The sequence below is a fragment of the Epinephelus moara genome, chromosome 20, assembly GCF_006386435.1.
Source record: "Epinephelus moara isolate mb chromosome 20, YSFRI_EMoa_1.0, whole genome shotgun sequence".
Lineage (NCBI taxonomy): Eukaryota > Metazoa > Chordata > Actinopteri > Perciformes > Serranidae > Epinephelus > Epinephelus moara.
The window spans coordinates 31,034,150-31,057,891 of NC_065525.1; the positions used below are offsets into that span (position 1 = coordinate 31,034,150).

Genomic DNA, 23,742 nt, shown 5'->3' on the forward strand with positions numbered 1-23,742 from the left:
GCTTTGCCTTTTCTGGTAGTTAAAGCTGCTGAAAGAACAAGCAGGAATTCTTTGTGCTGCAGACGGGCTGAGATATAAACCAGGCTGTAGAGGTTGATATATGAAGAGAGGGGAGACACTACTGTCCATGGACTAAACTCCAGCTACTGCTAAGGTACTGTAAACCAACAGGACCCAACAGGCACTGTGGAGTTTTATGTTTCTACCCATGTCATGAAGCTGTGTTGGGTGGTCTCCTAAACTTTGATGCGTTATTGATTCGGAGCTCATTTATGATTTTTTAGCACGTCACAGTGAGAGTTTGTTACTTAGTATTAAACCCCACAAAGCTGTGAAACTGACTTGGTGATAAATTGAGATTCATAATCATGGGTTGATCGGTCGTACTGAATTTATCACACTTAATCTGATGTCTTTCAGTGAGAAAGTGAGGAGAATCATTTGGGCATCATGGACGATGACTTTGAACGCCGCATGGAGCTGAGGAGGCAGAGGAGAGAGCAGATGCGCCTCGAAGCGGACAAGTGAGTGAACCTGAGAACATATAAACAAATATCACATAAACCACACATTCATGGACGTGCACACTCTCAAACACCAGCTTAATTTAGTAGAAAGAGTGAGTGTAATTGTAGAAATGCTATAAAAGGACACATCTTAAATTAAAGCCTCATTAGTCTAATCGCTGTTTGACTGTCTGACTCATGACTCACAAAACAAACCTGATACGTTTTCAGTTTCAGTACACCATATTTGACCATCGGGGGCTAACATTCCCCTGCTTTTATAAACCACATCTGCAGTCCGTGCCAGAGATATTAGACACCAGCTGCTCAAAGGGAAGTCCCATCCATATTGTGCAGTGTGGTTTGGTGCAGTGGGACAAACTTTACCATTGGTGAAACATTTTAGAGGTGTTGAAGACTTTCTGAATACTCAAGATGCTTCTCCTCTAATCTTGTAAAGTCTTACAAGGCTTACTGTTTGTATTTGTGTGTCTGTCTTTGTGTTTCTGCACTTTCGCATGATGGATCTGTGAGTGCCTGTGTGTCTCCACATGAAGCAGACAGGACTTGGATGGCGCTCATGCGATGACGGCTTAATGATCTCCTCTGCCTTTTTCACTCATTAGGGAGTCATTCGGCTGTGCTGCTGTTTGGATTACTCTGTCGCTCTCTGTCTTCCCCCCCACCCTCGCTTTGTGCTCAGATAAATACTACTGTACCGTTAGAGAGTTACTGCTGACATCCACTATGGTGGGGTGAAGTTGCAGGTTCACTCTGTGGATGGTATCTCAAAACACCACAAGAACAAAAGGAAAATGATCTATCATGATGTGAAACTTCAACTCAAACATCTTTAAAAGTAAAACTAGTTCAGCTGCAGTTTCAAAGTGACACAATATAAACAGACAAGCTCTTTTTGTACAGGACAGGAAATACCTGGACACCTTATGAGATGTCATAACCCAAAGGTGGAGGCAAACTGAGTAATCAGCACAATCACTGACACCTGTAGCTGCTTGATTACAGAGCAGCTCAAAATAAGGATCAAAAATAGGGATGTGTTTTGATTAGAGAAACCAAAACACCCAACGTTAATCAAAGAGAAATTAATTAATTGTATTTAAGTAGATTGTTTTAAATCTGAACCGCTCAACAACCAAGACTTAGACTTCAGACAACAGACATGGAGCCCATTTGAAAACACAATATAGTGTCATATCCATCCCATCACTTTTCCATATTTTGACATGTTAGGAGAACAAGTTAATCAGCGTATGCACAGCTGCATGAAAGCAGGAAAATTAGAGGAATATTCCTTTTTCTCAGCCATGTAAACAGCTTAGTAAGTAGGCTATCCTGTCTTTTTCAGAAAAAGGACTTTCCATGTCCAGATATGGCGTGCAAGGTACCCTGGGTACATTGGTTGTTAACATTCTGGGACACTGTGTCAAGTTCTGCCTGTTACATGCATTGTCTTCTTTCAAAATACATTTGTTGAACCCATCCACCACCCCTCCGACCGCCTTACCTGGACTCTAGCTGCCTTAACTGCAATTCTTGTCCTGTCAGGTTTCCCTGCCAAGTGCCATTAAACTATAATGGTGAACAGCTGTGTATCATGCTGATGTAAAGGACGGCTTTTCCGTTGCTGTCTGACACCGCAAGTCACTGCTCACATGTTGGATTTCGACAACTTAGGAGTTGGGTTGGGGTAACATGTTCCTTCACTAGAGTACCAAATATAAATCCATGGCTGAAAGTAGTCCCCAACACATGAAAGTTACACTCCTGTTTGAGTGTGCTGAAAAATACAGTGCCCAGCTGTTTTAGGAAACCTTTTAGCCTTTTTTTAAAGAGTATATATTCATAACCTTTTTGTCTTAGAGCTGACACAGACAGGTTGGAGTTGCTGGAAAGTATGGACTCACAGACTAACACATTGTTGGTTTTGGTCTTCTCATTGGATCTGTTACAAATATAGAATATTGTCAGTTTATTCCTTTCAGGGATGATGGTGAAATTTGGTCATGACGAGTCAAGATGTCCATAGAATCAAACACACTATTTTCTTCTAGTTCAGAGGTCAGTTTCTGTCATATCTGATGTCTTATCAGAGCTCCAATGGAAAAAGGCGTTCCAAGCAATTTTTCTCACAGTCCAGCAGTGCCAGCCGAGCCTGCCCTCAGCTCCTTTCTACAGCCCGAGGAAATGCTGCAGACGCTGGAATGTTTTGACTGCCATTTCTATTTCAGCACAAGATAACCCGCTCTGAACGCTTCAGTGTCTGACAGTCTGAGTGAGTTTTAGAGTCTCTTATTAGCCAAGAAGCTCTCATCATCTTTCCCTCCATTTATCGCTGTATGTTTCACGTCCCTTGAGTTCGGGCTCATCTGGAAATGTCACTGCAACATTGAGACAGCAAGCCTCTAGCTTTGGGTGGAGTAATATCTAATTGAATTACTTACCCAGTGATTTCTCGGGGCGACCCAAAAACCTTTGCCCGAGGATTTGCTGGATTTTTGCCTGGTTTGGTTCAAAGACAGAGAGGACTCTTGTGGTTCCCATCACCTCTTCCTCTCACAACATCTGTAAATCATTGTGTTGCAGATTCAGGAAGAGCAGAGGGAAATAATACCCGTACGCTATCAATGGGCCATTTCAAGCTCTCTCCGTGCCTCATAAAGCCTGGTAATGCTTGGAAAGATAGAAGCCTGGCATGCTCAGAAGTCTCACTGTGGGCGTACTCACAGTTTGATGAAGGTCAATGGCAGGATGAGAGTTTTTTTGTTCTCATCTTTATGTCTTTATCTTCTTCTCTTTTCATCTCTTTTCTTGCAGCACTGTCTCTGTCTCTCATTAAATGTATTTTTTACATTAATAAATGCCAAGGGGGGGTCATCCCTTTGGAGTTTCTCTCAGTTTCTTCGAAGTCACATTTTGATCTTGGACACATGTACAATGCGTGTTTCTTATTATTTCTTTAGTCTGTTTTCCCTCTGTTGTGGCATCTCTCATCTTCATCATCTCTTTATGAGGTCAGCTTTAGACAGTGTGGCTTATATCAGTGGTTCATAATCCAAATGAGAGGCGTCCTCAAATACTTCTGTTACACAAAATTTGATTTTTCTCTATTTTTTTTCTTATTTTTCTTGTGAAACAGTCGATACTTTCAGCTCTTAAAAGACTACTTCACCTACAAAATGCCCATTTGTATATCAAGTCCTCACCTTGAACTTCGTATGCCTCCAAAAAATACAAAAGGTCTTCATAAATTGAAGTAAAAGGGGTCCACATTTAACAACAGCAAAACTATATCAAAATATTCATTTACAAATTTTCACACAACCCATGCAGTAGAATTCACGTCTCGTTTATACAGCTGGATGCTCAGTACTTTCCAAACACATGCATTTTCACTAAAACTTCACAATATAAAACACTTCCGCCTGAGTGGCATGCCTAATAATGCACTTGCTTATGAGCTCTGCTTGATCAGAGTTCAAAGACACATGCATGAGACTGTTTGTACTGATGTGTTTGAAATAGTAAGGTCTAAGCAAAAGTGCAATTATGAATTCAGTCGATGAAGAATGTTCACCTGTTTTGGATTCTCCTTTCACTGTGGAGGCATGAGAGAAAACCAAAGTTTCCTTCATGCAGTCAAGGTATCACAGGGTGAGTGACTAATATACAAATGGTCATTTTGTGGGTGAAGTATTTCTAAAAGCAGTGGTTCTCAACTGGTCGGTCGACATCCAAAAGTGGGTCATGGCTCCATTCTGAAGGAACCGCAAGTGATGCAAACATGTCAAGCTTGTAAAAAAACACACTTTATTTTTAAGTATAGTGAATTTCTGGCACAGAGCTTTTATTCTGAAGTGCGGTTTCCTGCTGTAGAGCGAGTGACCAACAGACAACTACTTAACAGAGACAGCAAACTAGCTCAGTGACATGGCATGACATGGACAAATCTGGACCCTGTAGCTGGACCAGCTGGGAACCACTGCCTTAAAGCCTCTAACATAATGACAACTCAAGGTTATAACATGAGCAGATCTTATTTAAAACAGATATTTACTTTTAAAAGCTAATGTTTAGGCCTATATGATCAGAAACAAACATGGCTGATTATCTGGTGAAATTAAAATGTTTAGCCACGAATACAAAAAGTGTTATATTTGCAATTATATCTATTTGGTGTCCATTTTGGTAACATTTTGCTACTTGAAATCAGTGCAGTAGTCAATATGTATACTGGTTATTATGCCCTCCAAAACATAACTTTCAATATATAAACTGAAAATGATGATGTAACTTCAGTAACCAAGCTTGAAAAGGGATTGTTATTTTTGGTTTTCCAATGGCTGTGTCATTTTTGAGTTAAACACAAACACATTAACATGTTCTATGTGTGATATTTCAGCGTGGGTTGCACCAACAATGATGATGACGAGGCAGCTCGGGAGCAAAGAAGACGTGCAAGGGAGGAGAGGAAGAAGATGAGGGAACTAGAGGAGTCTGGAACCTCCGATGTGATTGAAACCAACAGGTACAATGTTGAGGAGTTTCTGGGTTGTGGGACAAACAAGATAAACAAAAGACAAACAGGCAAGATTTATAACAGAGAAGCAGAAACTCCCACCTGTGGTTTTGTTCTCTCTAAACAGCTGTAGGTCAAATCAGTGAGAAGAGCTGATGTTATTTGTTGGGCAGAAGGGAGATGTTGCAGTAACAATCAAAAGTACATGTTATTTAACTGCTCAGTCCAGAAACAGAATACTCTGCCTCCTATCCCAGGCCTGTATGTTCTTGGAAACCCCAAACCCCAGAAGCACAGTCAGACACAGGACACACACATGAATTACAGAGTTGCCACTTGACTTTCACGCTCTGCTGCTCTCATGAAGTGAATTTCATTTGCTCACAGCATGACAGAGACAGAGTCCTCCACCACCACCACCACTGCTGAAGGTGCCGATGATGACCAGGTTTTGCTGGAGCGCCTGGCCAAGAGGGAGGAGCGCCGGCAGAAGAGAATGCAGGAGGCCCTGGAGAGACAGAAGGAGTTGGACCCCACCGTCGGCACCACCAACGGCACAGACAGCGCACTGGAGGAGCAGTCCTCCATCAGCAGCAGCAGACAGCGGCATACAGAGGAAGAAGAGGAGAAGAAGGAGGAGGAACCAGCTAAAGAGGAGGTGGCAGACGCTGATACCAACTCCTGGAGGAAAGAGGAAGAGGAGAAGAAGGAAGATGTGGAGGTAAAGTGAGGATTTTATTTGAGAGTAACACTGTTTGGGTTGAGATTATTCTCTTAGTGCTTATGATTTTTGTTTCCTTCACAGGAATCTGTTGACGAATCAAGAACAAGGAGCACGAGAAATGAGGTATGGTCACTTATTTTATCTTTCTGCTAATTTCATTTTGTTGTTTACACTCCGAAATTGACACATGATTGTGTTTCATAGGAGGAAATTGAGGAGAAGGCTCCAGCAACAGAAGAAGCCGAGCAGCCTGATGCAGGAATGAAAGATGCCAAAGAGGAAGCTGTTCCTGATTTTGACAAGGAGGAAGAGGAAAGGAAAAGGAGAGAAGAAGAGGAAAGACAGCAAAAAGAAAAGGAGGAAAAGCAGAGGATAGAAGAGGAAGAAAGGCTAAAAAAGGAACAGGAGGAAAAGCTCAAGAAAGAGGAAGAAGAGAGGCAGCAAAGGGAGGAGGAGGAGAGGAAGAAGAGAGAAGATGAGGAGAAGCAGCAAAAGGAAATGGAAGAGAGGCTGAAAAAAGAGGAAGAAGAAAAACTGAAAAAGGAGAAGGAGGAAAAAATGAAAAAAGAGGAGGAAAGGCAGAAAAAGGAGATGGAGGAGAGACAGAAGAAAGAGGAGGAGGAGAAACGAAAGAAGGAGATGGAGCAGAAGAAGAAGAAAGAGGAGGAAGAGAAACGCCGGAAAGAGCTGGAAGAGAAGAAGAAAAAGGAGGAGGAAGAGAAGCAGAAGAAGAAAGAGCTGGAGGAGAAGAAGAAGAAGGAAGACGAGGAGAAGCGGAAAAAGGAGGCTGAGGAGAAGAAGAAGAAAGAGGAGGAGGACAAGCGTAAGAAGAGAGAGGTGGAAGAGAAGAAGAAGAAAGAGGAGGTACTGGTGTGATTTACTCATCTTTTCACCAACAAAATATAGACATCTATAAAATAAGACAAGTCCGTAATCCTCCAGATTAAGTGTTGCTGGTGCACCATGTTTGATTTATCAAGGCTTTGTTCTCTCTGCAGATATTTGCTGTATGATTTGGTTTTTGTGGTGCGGTCACAGACCCATTGTCACAGCTTTTTATTTGTCACATAAATTTGGATGAAAGAGACGGTGGTGTCGAGGATGTCACAGTCCGATGTGGCTTCAGTTTACATCTGTGTTGCATTCACTGCCCGGCCTCTGATTGCTCCAGTGTTCGATGCCTTTACTGTGGGTTTTCTACATCATGTGTTGTGACTGAGCCGCTGTTTTACATTACTTTATTAATTTTCCTCCATTTCTGTCTTCTGTGTGAAGGAGGAGAAGCCCAAGAAGTTTGGTTTTAAGGAAAAGGTAAAATTAGTTTGTCATATAATATTCTTTATGTATACTTTAAAATACCAAAGATGGTTTGTGGTATTTAATTTTTTTCTCCTGTTTGCCAGACTGAACCAACCAAACAGAACGGAGCCCTGTTTGAGAATAAACTTAAGAAAACAGAGAAGACAACAAGGTAATTCTTTTCAATTCATCAGTAAATTTTGAGGAACATGTGAGTTAGTAAACATCAAAGTTATAATAGTTTTATAAATTCAACCAGTTTTTATTTACATGTCATTTTTTAATTCTTGTTTTCATTTTGTTGTTTTTTTAAAACATTTTTAGTTTTAACTGTTTGTGTGTGGGAATTATAAGTGTGTGAAATATCAAAAGCCCTGATTGGCAGCTAGTGTGAGGGATGGTAACATCTAAAAGGAGAAAGCTAAGAGTGGGACAATGGATTGCTTTATTATACGGAGCAAATTACAACAAAGCACCAGCGAAGACGACCTTCACCACTGAAAGAAAAGAGAAAGAAAGAACTGTCAGTAGACAGTATCACAAAGGCTACCTGTCTTGTTTCTTCTTATATTTATTGTCTTTTGTCGTGAAAAGAGTAATAACACACATTATGGAATCTATTGTGCACAGATACAAAATACAAGTGTGAAGTTGGCTTGCCCATTGGTGTGCCTTGGGCACAAAACGTTTGAAAACCACTGGGTTAGAGCAGCCACACTGCCAGCGTGAGCAGTGTTGCTCAGGTGTGGCAAGGCTGCTGCTCAGCTGTGGGACATCTAGAGAATAGGAGTCTCACCCATCTTTTCCATGTGGCGTGGCATGTTCCATTGTGACCACAAGGCTTTTTATTGTGAAATATTGTCATGACCGTGTTGTTGACAATGCAGTGGCACGCATGGTTCCATAAATGAGTGGGGTATTTGAGTGGTAAATGAGTTTTGTATTTGTCAGGGGTATTATGATACAAACATAACACTTTGTGAAGGCAGTTGACTCACAGTCATGTCAACATCGCAGTCTCAACAAACATGTGCACCAATTCCTTCTCATGCTCGTTGTGCTGACAAATTTGACCAAATTGAGAAAGACCAAAACATTTCCTGTATTTTTTTTATTTTATTTTAGTTATTTTTTTTAAGTACACAATTTTGTCTTATTGTCTTAAAGTCCTTAGTTTTTATTTTCATTTCAGTTAACTGTAAAGTTTTTTCACACATAATTTTAGTTCTTACTTTAGTTTCAGTTAACATTAATAACCTAAAGCATATTTCTCATTAAATGATTGTGTGTGTGTGTGTGTGTGTGTGTGCATGGACAGTGCTCCCTCCTCAAAGGCAGATGATGCGGAGCGAAAGGAGGCCGAGCGTAAGCTGCAGGAGCTGAAGCGCCGGCGAAACGATGCAGAAAGCGAGGACGTTGAGAAGATGAAGCAGAAGCAGCAGGACGCAGAGGCCGAGCTGGAGGAGCTGAAGAGGAAGAGAGAGGAGAGGAGGAAGATCCTGGAGGAGGAGGAGAAGCAGAAGAAACAGGAGCAAGAGGACAAGAAAGCCAAAGAACAGGTGAGAGTGGACACTCTGGGATTAACTGTATCAGTGAAACATTCCACATTGTGAAAGAAATGGAGGCATCATTTTACTTTGATTTGGTTTGGTTATGTGCCTTTTTATCATGGATCAGACAGACAGACTCACCTGAGAAGGAATCTGTTGGTTGTGACAAAAGTGTAAAGGCATAGGTGGTTTTTGTGACAGGAGGAGAGGAAGAGGATGAAGGAGGAGATAGAGAAGAGGAGGGCGGAGGCTGCAGAGAAGAAGAAACAGATGGTGGAAGAAGACTCTACAAAACCTGCCTTTGCTATCAGTCCCAAAGGCTCCTCAAAGGTGAGTTTTGGAGAAGTTCAGACATCTGAGTTGTTCTAGAGGGGCTTCAGCACAGTGAGGAATGACATATTTCATTGGCAGCATGTTCTGAGGATGATCCAGAGGAGTAATGATGATGTTTTTGGACAAAGTTGTCCCTATACTGAATTTCCTAAATGTAATTTTTTAACGCTATGAAACAAAATTCCATTTACCAGTTTACGGTTCAGTTAAGCCCCGTTTCCACAGAGCAGTACGGTTCAGTTCAGTTCGGTACGCTTGTTTTTCCGTTTCCACTGTGAAAAGTTGTGGATGGTACCAATAGAACCGTTCCGTACCGTCCCCATTTTTGGTCCTCCCTCTGTTGGGATACCTAGCACACAGATCTGGTACTAAAAGGTGGAGCTGTGAACACTGCAGTCTGTTGACTGGTCAATAGAGGACGGTCACTCTGCTCAGGGCTGAGTTGTGGCTGGTTTTGAAGCTCATGTAACCACTGTTCATACCATGGAGAGTTTTACATATATTAGTAAACTGTAACTATGAAATTAAAGGATGTTTTGCTGCCTCTTTCAGCAGCTGGAGTCGGAGAAAATATAACTTAATTCACTGGGCTGACTGCCGACAACTTTTAAGGTGGAACGTTAACTTGTAATGTTACTCAATGCATGAGCTGACGACATGACTCCATCAGCACACCTTAAATTGTGACAACTTGACCAGTATTTTAGTTTTTATTGTCTCTCTTGGATGACACACTTTCAGTAATGAGTAAGTCGTTTAAGAACATTCATTCCTGTGGGCTCCAGCAACACTAAACCCCCGAGCTTGCCTGAGAAGGACTAAATGCACAAACTCAGCATTTCTAAATATCCCATTGAAAGAGACTCTCACTGCAGCCTGTTTTATTTTGTTCTGAAAATGTTGGCATGCAGCCTTGTTCTGTGGACGATTCATGAGGTGCAGACTGATAAAGGAGGAAATACAGTGAGTGACAACAGCCCTGCCCATATTTAAGAGTACTGTTTGCAGTGGAAACACTAGGGTCTAGGTACCATGTCTGAAGGGTTACTTTTGGTTTCAAAGGTACCGTACTGAAAGTGTTTGGTGGAAGTTTGTTTGCCTTATTGTGTGACTTTGGTGAATCTAAACTGACCCTTTAAAACACCAGTAGCCTGGAATATTGACCGATTCCCACGGTCTTCATGGCTGTCTCCATAAGTCTGTTTGTATTTATTATCTCAACTTGTGAGACGTCACAAAATAAGCATTGTTATCCTCCTTTTCCCTGTTTTGTGATCTAATGTGGTTGTTTATTTCTTTCCATCTCAGTTCCTCTGATATTACCCATACACTGTTAGTTAACAAGAATAAGAAAAGGTTTGTGAGCCAGCGTCTGCGCTCTTCTCAAATATGGCTGTTTTCTTACAAGACCATGACTGGGTACATTTTTTTGCCGGAGTATTTTTGGAGGAATGTTGAGAATTGTGTGTGTAACTCTGCGCATACACGGAGGTATAATTCATTTTGACCAGCAGTACTCAGTGTGTGTATGTGTGTGTCAGCTGTGTACATGTGTGCATGTGTGTGTGTGTGTGTTTCCTGGCTCCTTGACAAGCAAACTCTCCTGCTCAATCACTCAGGCACAGAGAACAGAGAGACCTTCCCAGGGACCGACTGGTCTGCCTCTCAGTGAGGTCGTCTAGGAGACAGGAAGGAGGCCAGGGCAGCTTGACCATGTCAGTATTTATTTATGCTTGTCAGCCACAGGTCATAACCTTCAACTATGCTGTTTCATACAGATCGGGGCGAAGGCAGAATTCTTGAGCAAATCAGCCAGTAAAAGGTGAGCCATAAAAGGTATTCTTTCATTACAATATGAATAAATTAATAAACCAGACACTTATATTGGTGTGCCACACTAATGTTTCATGTGTTGTTCATCCACACAGCACCGCAGCCAGAGTGTCTCACACTCCGATTGTCTCCAAGATAGGCAACAGACTGGAGCAGTACACTTCTGCCCTCCAGGTGAGACTCACTGTGCACTGTCATCACTGTCATTGAAGTAAAAATGCAAATACAACAATGTAAAAATACATTATAGGTAGACGGATATGTAACTTTATTGTCCATCGAGTGTGCCTCCCGCAAAAATGAAAAGCACATACAGACACATAACATAATACACCATTTAAACATATAATTTAGCAATATATACAATACAATAGTGCAAATAGGCAGGAAGGAGCAATAGGTTATATAAATAGTAAAGGAGAGCACATCTTATAAAAATAGTAGTGCTCCCTGATGCAGTCATTCTGTATTACAAGTGAAAGTCCTGCATTCAAAATGTTACTGAGGTTAAAGTACAGAAGTGTTATCAAAACAAGAAGTTCTTAAAAAATATAACAAACATATTTTTATATATTACATTATCAGACTGTTGATGCATCATCATTTTGCTCTTGTAGCTGCTCCAGTTGGTTTTAACTGCTACAGTTTTAGGATAAATCCGAGCGGTCGTGAGATGATTAATGAGGCTGGAAAGTAGAAAAATAAAACAAACAATTCAAATCATTTTTTGGTGATTAGACTTAATGTTGTCTTGTTTTGTTAGATATGTAGTCATTTCTCCTCTTTGTGCCTCTGACATTTATTTAAATGACGTCATCTGAGTTGTTTAGAGAGCAAATCTGTCTTTGCCGGAATTGATAACAACTCACAGACCTATTAAACGAGACAAGAAGACCAAAGAAGGCACAGAGTTTTTGTTTGTGTGTTTGATCTTTAGCAATAATAATGATAAGATTCAATAATAATAAACTTTATTTATATGACACCTTCCTATAGCACATTCTAAACATGAAAATAGACATAATGGACATAAAACGGAAAAGGCAATTCAATATAAAAGGACATTTAAAAGCAGTTTAAAACAAGGATTAACTGATTCAATAATTTTCATTTAAAAGGGGTGATGATTTGAGATCCTGTTAATCGAAATGTCATGTAATATTTCTTCTTGTGTCACCTTTGAGACCTTCAGACGTCATTAACAATCAGAGCCTATAATTCCCAACGGTCACAGACTCACCAACAGACACTGATTAACCGAATGTCACTTGCATTAACCTTGTCTGTGCCTGGTATGGCCCACAACTGCCCCAGAATCTGTTGTATGTTTTATGCAAAATCTCAATCTGTAGAATAATCAGTTACTATAGCTGTAAAATAAAGGTTGTGGAGAAAGATTTCAATATTTGCCTCTGAAATATAGTGGAGTGGAAATATAACATATAAAGATGGAAATACTTAAGTACAAATCAGCTAAAGCAGCTAACGCTTATTATTGGCAATTTTTCTGTTGGTTATTTTCATTGATAACTTGTTTGGTCTATAAAATGTCAAAAAAATTGTGAAAAATGTCAATCGGTGTTTCCCAAATCCCAAGATGGTGTCCTCACATGTCTTGTTTTGTCCACAACCCAAAGATATTCAGTTTACTGTCACAGAGGAGTAAAGAAACCAGAAAATATTTACATATAAGAAGCTGGAATCCTTAAAAAATAACTCAAACCAGATTAATGGGCGATTAATATATTGGTTGACAACTTATCGATTATTTGATTAATCATTGTAGCTCTAGTACAAATCTTGATTAAAAGTAACTCTCCAGAATTGATCCTCAGTCAGTGTAGTGCTGTTTTTTCTCATGTAAAAGTATTTAAATCCACCCTCTACTTCCACAGGGAGCCAAAGACGCCAAATCCCCAAAGCCTGCGGTGGCAGATATTCCTACAGGAGGCGCGCGCAGCATCAAGAACATGTGGGAGAAAGGAAACATCAGCAACACCTCTGAAAGTCCAGCTCCTACTGTCAAGGTGAGAGCGAGACAGCAAGACGGGAGGATGGAGACCTTTACTGATATGTGAGAATCTCATGTACTTTTTTCTCCCCAGGATGTGGCTGGTATCAAAGGTGGCGTGGCCGGACGTGTCAACAGTTGGATGGCAAAGCCTCCAGAGGCGGAGAAGACAGCAGCACCTGCAGCAGCAGCACCAGCAGCAGCAGCATCACCAGCAAAGCCAGCAGTAAGACCTGATAAATCCTCGTCTTGGTCACACACATACACACTATTGTGAATTAGACACCAGTGTTGCTTCAACAGAGTAATCCCTTGATATTCTGCACACGCTAATGTGCTCATTTGCACATCCACATGCCAGTCTTTTGTTGGCTGCAGTCATTATATATCTGAGCTCCGGGGCTGGGAAACATTATGTCTGGAGTCTAGTGACACCACATGGACAGTTTACTCAACAACACCTGCTACCAAAACCCAAACTACCCTCTGTGTATTAATCTTTACCTGATGTGAAAGTTTCTAATATATGTTTTTGTACCCTAAACATGTGCGAAATCATTGAATGGAAGATGAATATTACTCTCATTGTTGCCTACAACAGTCCAATGACAAAGCAGTGAGCTGCAGCAGTTGTGTGTCAGGTGGCTGAATGCCAACGTGCCTTCTTGCACAGCCGTTTCTACACCCCTCTGTACATCAATCACTTTGGCCTCTGTGGGTATTTCAAGATTATATTACAGCCCATATAACCCATAAAACATACAGTACTTTTAAACAGTTATCTCACTTTTTGTTTTTGTATTTAACTCACTTGAAGCCAAAAAAATAGATATTTTAATCTAAGTGCGACTCCATATTTAGAGTCTCCTTCAGACAAGGGTAAAAGGTCAGGTCCCTTCACATTTGTCTCACACAGACACATTATCATCCTATTTTAAAACACTGACAAAACAACCAAAGAAGTAAGAAGTATGATTAAGTTATTTATTATCAAATGGGGCTTTGAACTGTGTGCTTGGTGGACACTGTGTCCTTATCTTAAAGTAGGACACCAGCTGCTAATCTTACCACGTTTTCTGGAGACATTACACGATGTCCACATGCAGCAGCATTGCTGGATGACATACGACATTGTCCTAACGTGAAATTTATGAGCGAGATATCTTTAGTGTCAAACGTCTTGGCCGCCTCGCAGAGGAGTGCTTGTAACCTTGCCCTCACTCATGCTGCAACACCTCCCCCTGATGGAAAGAAGCTGCACAGCAGACCAACAGCTCATGTCTGGATTCTCTTTTGTGTGTTTACTGTGTTGTTGTTTAATTCTCTTCTGCTTTTCTTTCCTCTTTCCATCTGCACTGCTTTTCTCAGCTTTCCTCACTTAAACTTCTGCTGTTCTTTGCCTGCTCTTCAAACTGGTAAAGGTATCTTTTTACATATGTTTCACTACTACTACCACCACTAATAATCAGAATCATAGCATGGTTTCTAAACATTTGCATACAGCCTGTGGTGGAAAATAATACAACTTATACACTCCAGTACTGTACGAGTAGAATTTTGAGGTATTTATCTTGAGTGTTTCCATTTCTACTACACTACATTTCAGAGGGAACTTGTACTGCTTACTCAAGTAGATTTACTTCAGAGTGTTAGTCACTGGTTACAGTCTAGGTACATTTGCTTCTGTACAGTGGCGCCCCCAAGGGGGTGATGGGGAGACCATGGCCCCCCTGATACAACTCACTGCCCTCCCACTGATTCCCCCTGGTGTAATTAATCGTAGGCTGATATATATACATTAACGGACTGAGTGATGTGATTTTAAGTGCATGGATTCTGTCACTGTTAAGAATGTGTTATGGTACACAGTAAAAAGGTTACTGAGTTTTCCGTAAAGTCAGTGAACGTGTGTTTTTAGATGCTAGGAAGCCTGTCAGTCAACACTAGCACCTATGACATCGATTGGCAGAGGCTTGAGGAGGTGGTGTTGCTGTTATTCCTGCTAGTGTGTGTGTAAGCTGAGGAGTGGGAGTTGTTGAGGTAGCCGCTTATACAGAGAACTCCTTGTAAAGTAGACAGGTTTGTTGTTTTGGCGTTGGCTATGGCCCCACAATACCCTTTGTTAAAGTGAAGGAATAAAAAGCCAGCAAAATGAATTCATGCCTTGTAGCCTCATTGTTAGGGGATGCTACAATATTACTGTCTTTAAGAAGCTGTGGTGCACTCATTTTTCGAACTAAGGTAGTGGTATCTCTTGAAACTAGAAAAACTAAGGCATCCATTGGTGCCAACCATGTCAGCATAGCTTGTCCACAAGGGGGCATCAAGGTTAGGCAAAATTTTTGTGGGGGAACAACTAACATCGCCATTTTCAAAGGGGTCCCTTGACCTCTCACCTCAAGATATCTGAATGAAAACGGGTTCTATTGGTACCCATAAGTTTTCTCAGGGTACTCCGGCTTCCTCCCACAGTCCAAAGACATGCAGGTTAATTGGTGACTCTAAATTTGCCCGTAGGTGTGAATGTGAGCATGAATAGTTGTCTTCCTCTATGTGTCTGCCCTGTGATAATCCCACGATATGTCCGGGGTGTACGTCGCCTCTCGCCCAGTGTCAGCTTTGAAAAATCTCTGGGGATGCCACTGGTTCAGTAAAAGATCTTATTATTTCCTCCACCACTGCATCAGACTAACAGGGCCATTGTTGGTCTTATTTGTCTCAGGATGTGAAACCAGGTGATGTCGGTAACAAGCGTGGCATGTGGGAAACCAAGAAGAGCTCTACACCTGCCAAGGTAACACACACATACACCTGTACTGCAAAGGAGTGGACAGATTAATGTTTTAAAGTCTTTACAGTGACCTGGTCCTGTTTGTTTGTTTCATTCAGTAGACCTAATAGAAGGGTGAAAGAGGTAATGTGGTGAGAACACTCAATGCACGTTTCACCGACACAGAGTGATTGGTGTTTGTGGTGTTTGTGGTGTGGTGTGATGTTTTCATATTGCCTCAATACACTTATGATTTGGGTCAGTGTTGCCAAATTGGCCAGTTTTTGCCCATTGGTGCTACTTTTTCTTTAACTTTGCAAATAAAATTGTTTAAGGGAGTTGTGATCATTTGGGCTTTATTTTGTTCCAACTGTCAGTTTTCAGCCAACAAAAAGTCGAGTTCAGTCAGCTCTGCTCAACGCACAATAAGTGATAATTGTCGTTTTAGTTTATTAAAACTATCATAAAATGTTTTTCCTTCTCCAAATACTATCCTGTCATAGCTTTGTGACAAAAGACTTATGACAGCGTATGTTTATAATAGTAAAAACCTTTAACATTTAATGTAATACTTTCTAAAATACCTTAATTTCATTTAATGTTATGAATCCTTTTATTTATCCATATAATTAAACATTATAATAATTAAAAATGTGATAATTGTGCTAACTTTGGTCTTAGATTGGGCTCCTTTTTTAAAATTTGGCAACACTGTCTGGGTTATTTATTCTTCAGTTCAGTCAATTCAAAAGGTAAACATATAATTCAATTACAGTCTTACACATTATGTTTCAGTAACGGACTGTACACAATGGGGGTGAATAAAGGGGTCTAAACTTATCCACTTTCCAGAGTTTCCTTAAATTTCTATAATTATTTTCATTTTTATTTTTCTAAATGTGCAACAGGTCATTAAAGACATGTTTGGTCGTATGCAGATGACACCATCTTACATGTTTCAGTTTTTATGGTTAAGTTACCGCATCAATTCAGTACTGTTACTATTTATTTTTATTTTATTTTTTTGGAAGGAGGATGTAGCTGTTTTTCTCTCAGTAAATGGGAGGAGCCAAGGAAGAGAATAACACTGAGGGACGCCCTTGCTTGTGTAAACTGAAACATAAAGTCAGCCTGCCGCCCCCACTCTTAATAATTTTAACACAGTCAGTAACTCATTAGCCTGTATATGATCATTATTTCTTGTTAAAAATGGGACATAACCTGAATTAAACTCCTCCCTTTGAGATGCCTGAACTGAATTTGATGTGATGAAGATGTGATGGCTGCCATTGGTGTGTTTTTCTGTATTACCCTCCTCCTCCCTCTCATCATGTGTAGGTTATTAATAGTTCCCACACTGCGTTTGAGGACATAAATAATATTCCTTGGCTCTGATGTGGTTTTTCCTTTGAAACATGGGGGACTTTCATACATGAATATGATCTGTATGTTGCTACAGGACATGTGGCTGCACTGTGCACAGCTTTAGGAGGATATTATGGTGGAGTGCATGAGGTTATGTTTGAATATTGTTTATGATTTATTTTTAAAGCCAGGAGTGGTTTGAATGTAGTCTTTGATGTAGGATTTATCCGTTTTTTCATATGAGAGTGTCAAACGGTATATAAAGTAACATACCTGACATATGTAGTGTTAGTGCTATTTTATGACATGTTTTATATAGTAAATATTTATCACATCACTGCACCACCCCACCTATCTTGGTCTAAGATGAATCCACAGATGAAACAAAGCTTTATAAAAGATTTCCTTTATTAGGACCCCCATTTGCTTCAGTGACGCAACCCAAACTCAAAAACAACCCCAGAATAGGCAGTACTAAATGTAGTTTGCATATTTTGTTAACATTTTCTTTCTTCTTTCCTTTATTTCTATCTTTTTCCTTCTGTCCTTATTGTTTACAGGTGGCAGTTGGAGTCAGGAGCAAATTTCACTAATGGTAAGTTTCTTAAGTAAACTTGTAAACAGTGGTTGAATGTAAATAAGTACATTTACTCAAAGACTGTACTTAAGAAAAATTCAGAGGTTCTGTATTTGTGATTATTCTATTCTTTCACTGCAGTACTTATCAGAAGAAAATACTGTAATTTTTACTGCGCCACATTTATCTGACAGCTGAAATATCAGCATGAAATGACAACATGAAAGGAGCCATTCTACTGCACAATGAGTACATTTACTTTTCATTCTTTAAAGGAATAATGTGACGTTTTGGGAAACACGTATTTGCTTTCTTGCCAAAACTCATTCATTAGTAAAGTATAAAAACAACAATTTGCAATTTTTTGGCTTTTTTGATAGGTAAGCTTCAGAGTGAAAGGGGACATAGCCCACATGGGTAAACAGGGCACCCATTCTACCTAATGATCTACTTGGCGCCCCAATGATTTGCAGTTTTACAGGGCGTTGTGTGCTGGATGAATTCTTGGCTGGGGGCAGTGAGACTTCCTGGAGTTGATTGACTTAAGACTCCAGGTCTAAGCTAATTGGTGCTAAGCAAGACTGACAGGTGACTTGCTACATCTTTATATTGAAAGGACAGACATCCAAAATCAGTTCTAATCCAAATGTATTTATAAGGAACATACAAGAATGACATTTTAGTAAAGTGCTTTACATTCAAAAATAATTAAAACTATATACAACACCCAAAGACCAGTTAAAAAACCCAAAAGAACAGTCACACTGAATTAAAAGCCAAGCAAAAGAGATGTGTTTAAAGACGATATTTAGAAACAGGCAGTGTGTGGCAGAGGCCAGCCTAACATGCAGAGGCAAATCACTCCAGAGTTTGGAACATGGATGTATAAAGAAAACTGGACAGAGCAATAAAGGTGGGTCCACCTACATTTCTGTTAAAAGTTGCTCAGTGGTGCATGAAGCCAAAAACAACTGAACAATCTCCCACATCATGGGGCTCATCAAGTGCACTAGAGACTCTGCCAGTCAAGCAGCTAACTTCCAGTTTAGCACTCTGTTAACTTCAATGGATATAAAGTAATTTAATCGTGCAGCTCTTCTAGACTTTCCAAATGTTACTGGACCAAATGGGTCAAACGTCAATAAGTGAAACAAGTCATTTAACGTGGGTTGTGATGCTAAAATAAAATGCGTCCACTAATTTACAGACATTTCTTTCATGATGTAAGTCTATGGGAAAAAGTCTTTCTGGGCCCTATGGCATCACATGATGGACCGGGAAGTTGTGATCCCACAGTTTGGCCACTTTTAAAACTGGCTTTGAAGCCCGGTGCTATCCTGGGTCTTGGTGTGAAGGCTACAACCACAAAGGAACATCCTCCTCTGTGCCTCAACCTTGATCTTGAGACAGCCAGAGGCAAGTGGTCGTTGCACATGAGATTGGTATCAGTCTTCTCATCTAACTCTTGGCAAGAGAGCAAAGAAGCATGTCAAACTTACGTAAACTGTAGCTGAGTATTGCTGCCAATAACACTTAACTTTTTTTTACGCATAATAAAGTGTCTGTGTACTCATGTAGTTCTACATTTAGTTAATTAACCAACCTGAACCCACCTTGTCAATGTGCACATTCTACATGTTAAACCAGGATTTATCCTGATCCATCTTGGAGGAAACAGAGTTTAGGTGAGGTGTGTCTGTCCTTCACACCATTTTCTAAATCAGTGGGGGCGGGCTAAGACTGATTTATAGCCCTCTGTGGACTCATAATCACTACAACCCACTGACTGTCCTTTGCGCCAGAGTGGCCGCTCACACTAAATCAAATCTGCTGTGGGAGATTTTTGGGCAGTGGCTCAGCTCTGTGGCACTCTGGTCTGTGTTTAAAAAAAGACCCTCACCCTGACCTTGTTGCCCAGTATAAAGAACCTTCCAGACTCCTGGGATGGCTGACGTGTCTCTGCAGTGCACTGTTCACCCAGTGCCACCTGGACTGTCTAGTGCCGCGGTGTTGGCGAGTTGTTAGGCATACCACAGTGCAGCTGCTTGATTTTCACATTACAGCTGAGTGCTGGGGAGGATTACTACCGGTTTAAGCAGCAAATCGGCCTCGATCACCGGGCTTATTCACTCAGTGCTACCGATAAAGACCCTGTATGTATCCCTGCAGTCTGTGGAGACAGTTTAATTGGTCATTAATCATGAAAAAATACATTAAACATGAGCTGATGTTGGCGTAGTAAAACTGTTTTTCTTCTCCATGCTCATAAAGTCACATTTCTTCTGACACCAAGCCCCTGACGCTGGAGCCAGAGCGTGGACAATAGGAGTGGAAAAGTGTTTGTCGAGTGTCAGCTCAGACCCTAAATAGCAATCCCCGCTTCTTCATCAGAAATAGACCGCTGAGGAATGAAGTAAAGGGCAAATGACAAAGTTACAGCTTTCAATCACACATAAAAGAGTCCTGGTATGTGTCAGCAACAGTAGAACTGCCTCTGATGTACAAACACATGCACATACAGCATATACATAGAGTATGAAGGTAAACACATTGAATAACAGCCCTGACGCTATAATCTCATTTAACACCTAATAAACTTTGAGAGGTTGTGCAATTCTAAATTGATGTATGCATTACCTGATAGATCTTTAATGTCTGTCTCTCTCTGTTAGGAGGCGTGAAAACCGAACCATTGACATCCCCGTTTAAATTAAGCCTCACCTGACCAGACACAAGGCTTTGCCACTGTATGTGCATCCATTTCCCCTCAACTTACCTGTGCTTTGCATGAAGCCCACACCAGAGTGAGGAAAAGACGAAGGACCAGGATAAGTGACTCCCAGCATCAATGTCTCCAGAGATTTTTCCTCAAAAGTTAAACAAAAAAAAAAGTATGTTTTCATCAGACTTGACTTGATTTTTTACTAAGGAATTAAAAGTCGATTTTATACGTAGTGGCGACCCAGTCGCCAGAATAGATGTTGGCAACGTTTCTGCAAACCATGGATATGTTACATCTTGTCTGTCATTATGTAGGAGATATGTTTCAACAATGCTGTGGTTAAGGTGTGGTTTGGTTTAGGCACAAAACCTACTTGGTTATGGTTTGGAAAAGATTATGTTTTGGCTTAAAATACCCAGTTTCGGGGGCACATTCGCAGCAGGAAAAGCAGAGATATCTGCAAAAATCAACCACTTTTTTGCCACTATGCCTGCTGGAAATGCAGCAATGTCTTGTTGAAAATCAACCACCGTTTGTGCCACTATTCTTGCCGGAAAAGCAGCAATGCCTCAGCAAAAAACAACCTCTTCGAGCCTTAAAAGCCACAGTGATGGATCCTTAAAAACACCCATATTTGGGTGTTTTGCAAATATAACGTGTTCGTAGTTTGCAGAAACATAGACCAACATTTTCTTTTGCTGACTGGGCTGCTAGTAAGGCTTTTCAGGACAAAGTGGCACATGTTTAATGCTTAGTAGGTTAAGGATTGTGTAGTGTCCAGCTATTTTATCAAGGTTACAAATTTCAGATGGCTGTGCCTGAATGTTATATTGCTCACTGACATGTCTGCTCTTCTTGTCGTGTATTGTCATATAGCTTAATCCAAATAATAGGCATTTGTGTTTTATTGTCATACACACTCACTGCTTTTTGGGATGACAGTCACTGTTTTGACTCCATGTGATAACCAAGGCTGTTTAATGTGCATCTCACCGCTTAGATTAAACTGCCACTGAGCTGGATGTTGGGTGACGAACCTGTACATAATAGAGTCATTTCTCAAGTCAGCACCATTTTGTAATAAGGCAGCCTTTATTAAGGGTTTATGAATAGTAACTTAAGACTTTATTAATGGTTAATAGTGGTTGATAAGTCAGTAATGAGAGCAGTTTTTGGGTTGCCATGTCTTTTGCATGCATTGCCTTGAAGTTTGGTGCAGACATTCATGGTGCCCAGAGGATGAATCCTAATGACAGTGATGATCCCCTGACTCTTCATATAGCGGCACCAGCAGGTCAAACTTTTCACTTATCCAGTGAAATATCTCAAAAATCTAATGGATGGATTGGTACTCATCCCTGAGGGTAAAGCCTTCTGGCATGATGTGATTTTGCCAAGTAGGAAATGCTCCTAGATCAACTTCCCACGTTGCGATCAACCAATCACAGCCCTGTGACATCGTCAGTGTGCTGCTCATGTGCTTCCTTCAAAATTCCTTGGTGCATCCTCTAAGCTATTTTTCCAAATTGAAGTTAGTTGGTTATATTGAACAATATCCTCAGCAACACTGAATAAAACCTCTATGAGCTACTCCAGGGTCAGTGAGGTGGCTTGCTAAGTGGGTAAGCTAGGCTATGCTAACAAGTAAGCTGCCAATAGGCTAGTATATAAGCCAGGTAGTTTGCTATCTAAGTCAGCTATGCTACTATGTAGGCTTGTCGATAGGCTACAGTATTAGCGAGTTAGCCTGCTAAATTGGTAAAGTTAGGTCATGCTAACAATTAAGTTTTCCAGTAAGCTAGACTATTGTTCAATTACAAAGAGTAAGGATAATAGCTAACTCGGTAATGTTCTAGTCTATTTTCAAGTTTTCTTGTTAGCATAGCCTACCTATTTAGCAAGCTAACTCATAAATATTCTAGTCTATTGGCAAGTTTACTTGTTAGCATAAACTTCTGAATTAGCGAGCTAACTCGCTAATATTCTAGCCTATTTATAAACTCACTCGTTAGCATAGCACCTAGTTAGCAAGCTAACTCGCTAATATTCTAGTCTATTGGCAAGTTTACTTGTTAGCATAGTCTTCCTAGTTAGCAAGCAAACTCGCTAATATTCTAGTCCATTGGCATGTTTACTTGTTAGAATAGTCTACCTAATTAGCAAGCTAACTCGCTAATATTCTAGCCTGTTAGCTTGTTAGCATAGTCTTCCAAATTAGCAAGCTAACTCGCTAATATTCTAGTCTATTGGCAAGTTTACTTGTTAGCATAGCCTTCTTAGTTAGCAAGCTAACCCACGGCACACTGATGTGTCAGAGGGCTGTGATTATTATTGTAATGTTGGTCCAGGAATGCAATTTGGGATGTTGATCCAGGAACATGTCCTACTTGGCAAAATCCAGTTGTGCAAGCCTTCTGACTGAAAGTACTGCTATTAAACTCGCACATTCATGTTTCCCTTGGAATGAACTTCAATAACCCCAGCCTTTCATTTAGTGCCATCATCAGCTGAACATTTTGTTTATGACCAAATACCTGCACAAATAATATTCCTATCAGCCTCAGCTGACCTTTGTGTTTGGTATTAATCAGCAACCATTAGCTTGTTGCAGAAATACAGCCTCACAGAGCAGACAGAGAGTCCTGTCAGCTATGAAGGGCCGTTGGACCACTGAGTGCCCATTATACAAACTGAATAGATTATTGTAAGTATTCTTCATTAATGGCTTATTAGCAATTCTAACTACAGAGTTAATTGCTTATTAGAAAATGAGAGCCATAAGCACCTAAGTTTATAAAGAGTGTCTTATTATGAAGCGGCACATTCAGCCCAGGACCGCAGCCAGAGAAACACAGTGTGCACGCCGTTCAATGCTTCTGTCAACAACACATGGGTTTGTTACCTTTTTTAAACTTTTGGCAGTTTAAAAATCACATTATTGTGTAATATAAGCACCAACAAAGTCTATGAATACGAGTGTAAGCAAGTATCCACTGTAACAACTATTCAGTGACCAAATACAGTTTTATTTAACAGGCTGGTAGCAGTCTTGCTTTTCTATCATCTGTTTACGTGCCACTAACAATGCAGTTTATTTGCAGCAGCTGCAACAGACATAGAGGTTAAAAGACAATGGCAACATGCACTCTGTTTTAACAATGCCTGTAATTAACTTTAACTTGTATCCTGGTGTTCCTGTCAGTCAGCTGTGCACATGAGTTGAATCCTGCCAAAATGTATTGTGAGTGTTTCAGCGGAGGGTTGCTTTGTTTGAATATTTGATATTATTGTTTGTATTTGCTTCAGCAATAAAAAAAATAAAGGAACAAAGTTCTGTTGCTTTGGTTTTAGCTGTTGGGATGAAATGTTACCCCTCCTAACCACTTGTGAAATTATGACAGTGTTGAAATGTGAGTGGCTGCTGAAAGCTTGAATGGATATATGACATTTTACCACAGCGGGAATGTACCTGCAGAATGTGTGTGTGTGTCTTAGTGTGTGTGAGACAGAGC

General features: G+C 40.4%; 1 protein-coding gene across 1 annotated transcript; it reads left to right on the forward strand.

The window, feature by feature from the left end:
* On the forward strand, positions 1-23,560 carry cald1b (caldesmon 1b). Its single transcript, XM_050074002.1, has 17 exons — positions 1-154; positions 421-524; positions 4,930-5,055; positions 5,434-5,767; positions 5,852-5,893; positions 5,975-6,634; positions 7,046-7,081; positions 7,174-7,241; positions 8,388-8,628; positions 8,821-8,949; positions 10,731-10,774; positions 10,881-10,959; positions 12,681-12,812; positions 12,891-13,022; positions 15,519-15,590; positions 17,492-17,526; positions 20,181-23,560. Exons 2-16 carry the CDS (start codon positions 451-453, stop codon positions 17,522-17,524), a joined length of 2,202 nt encoding a protein of 733 aa, XP_049929959.1. The 5' UTR covers positions 1-154; positions 421-450; the 3' UTR covers positions 17,525-17,526; positions 20,181-23,560.
* The last annotated feature ends 182 nt before the right edge of the window (positions 23,561-23,742 follow it).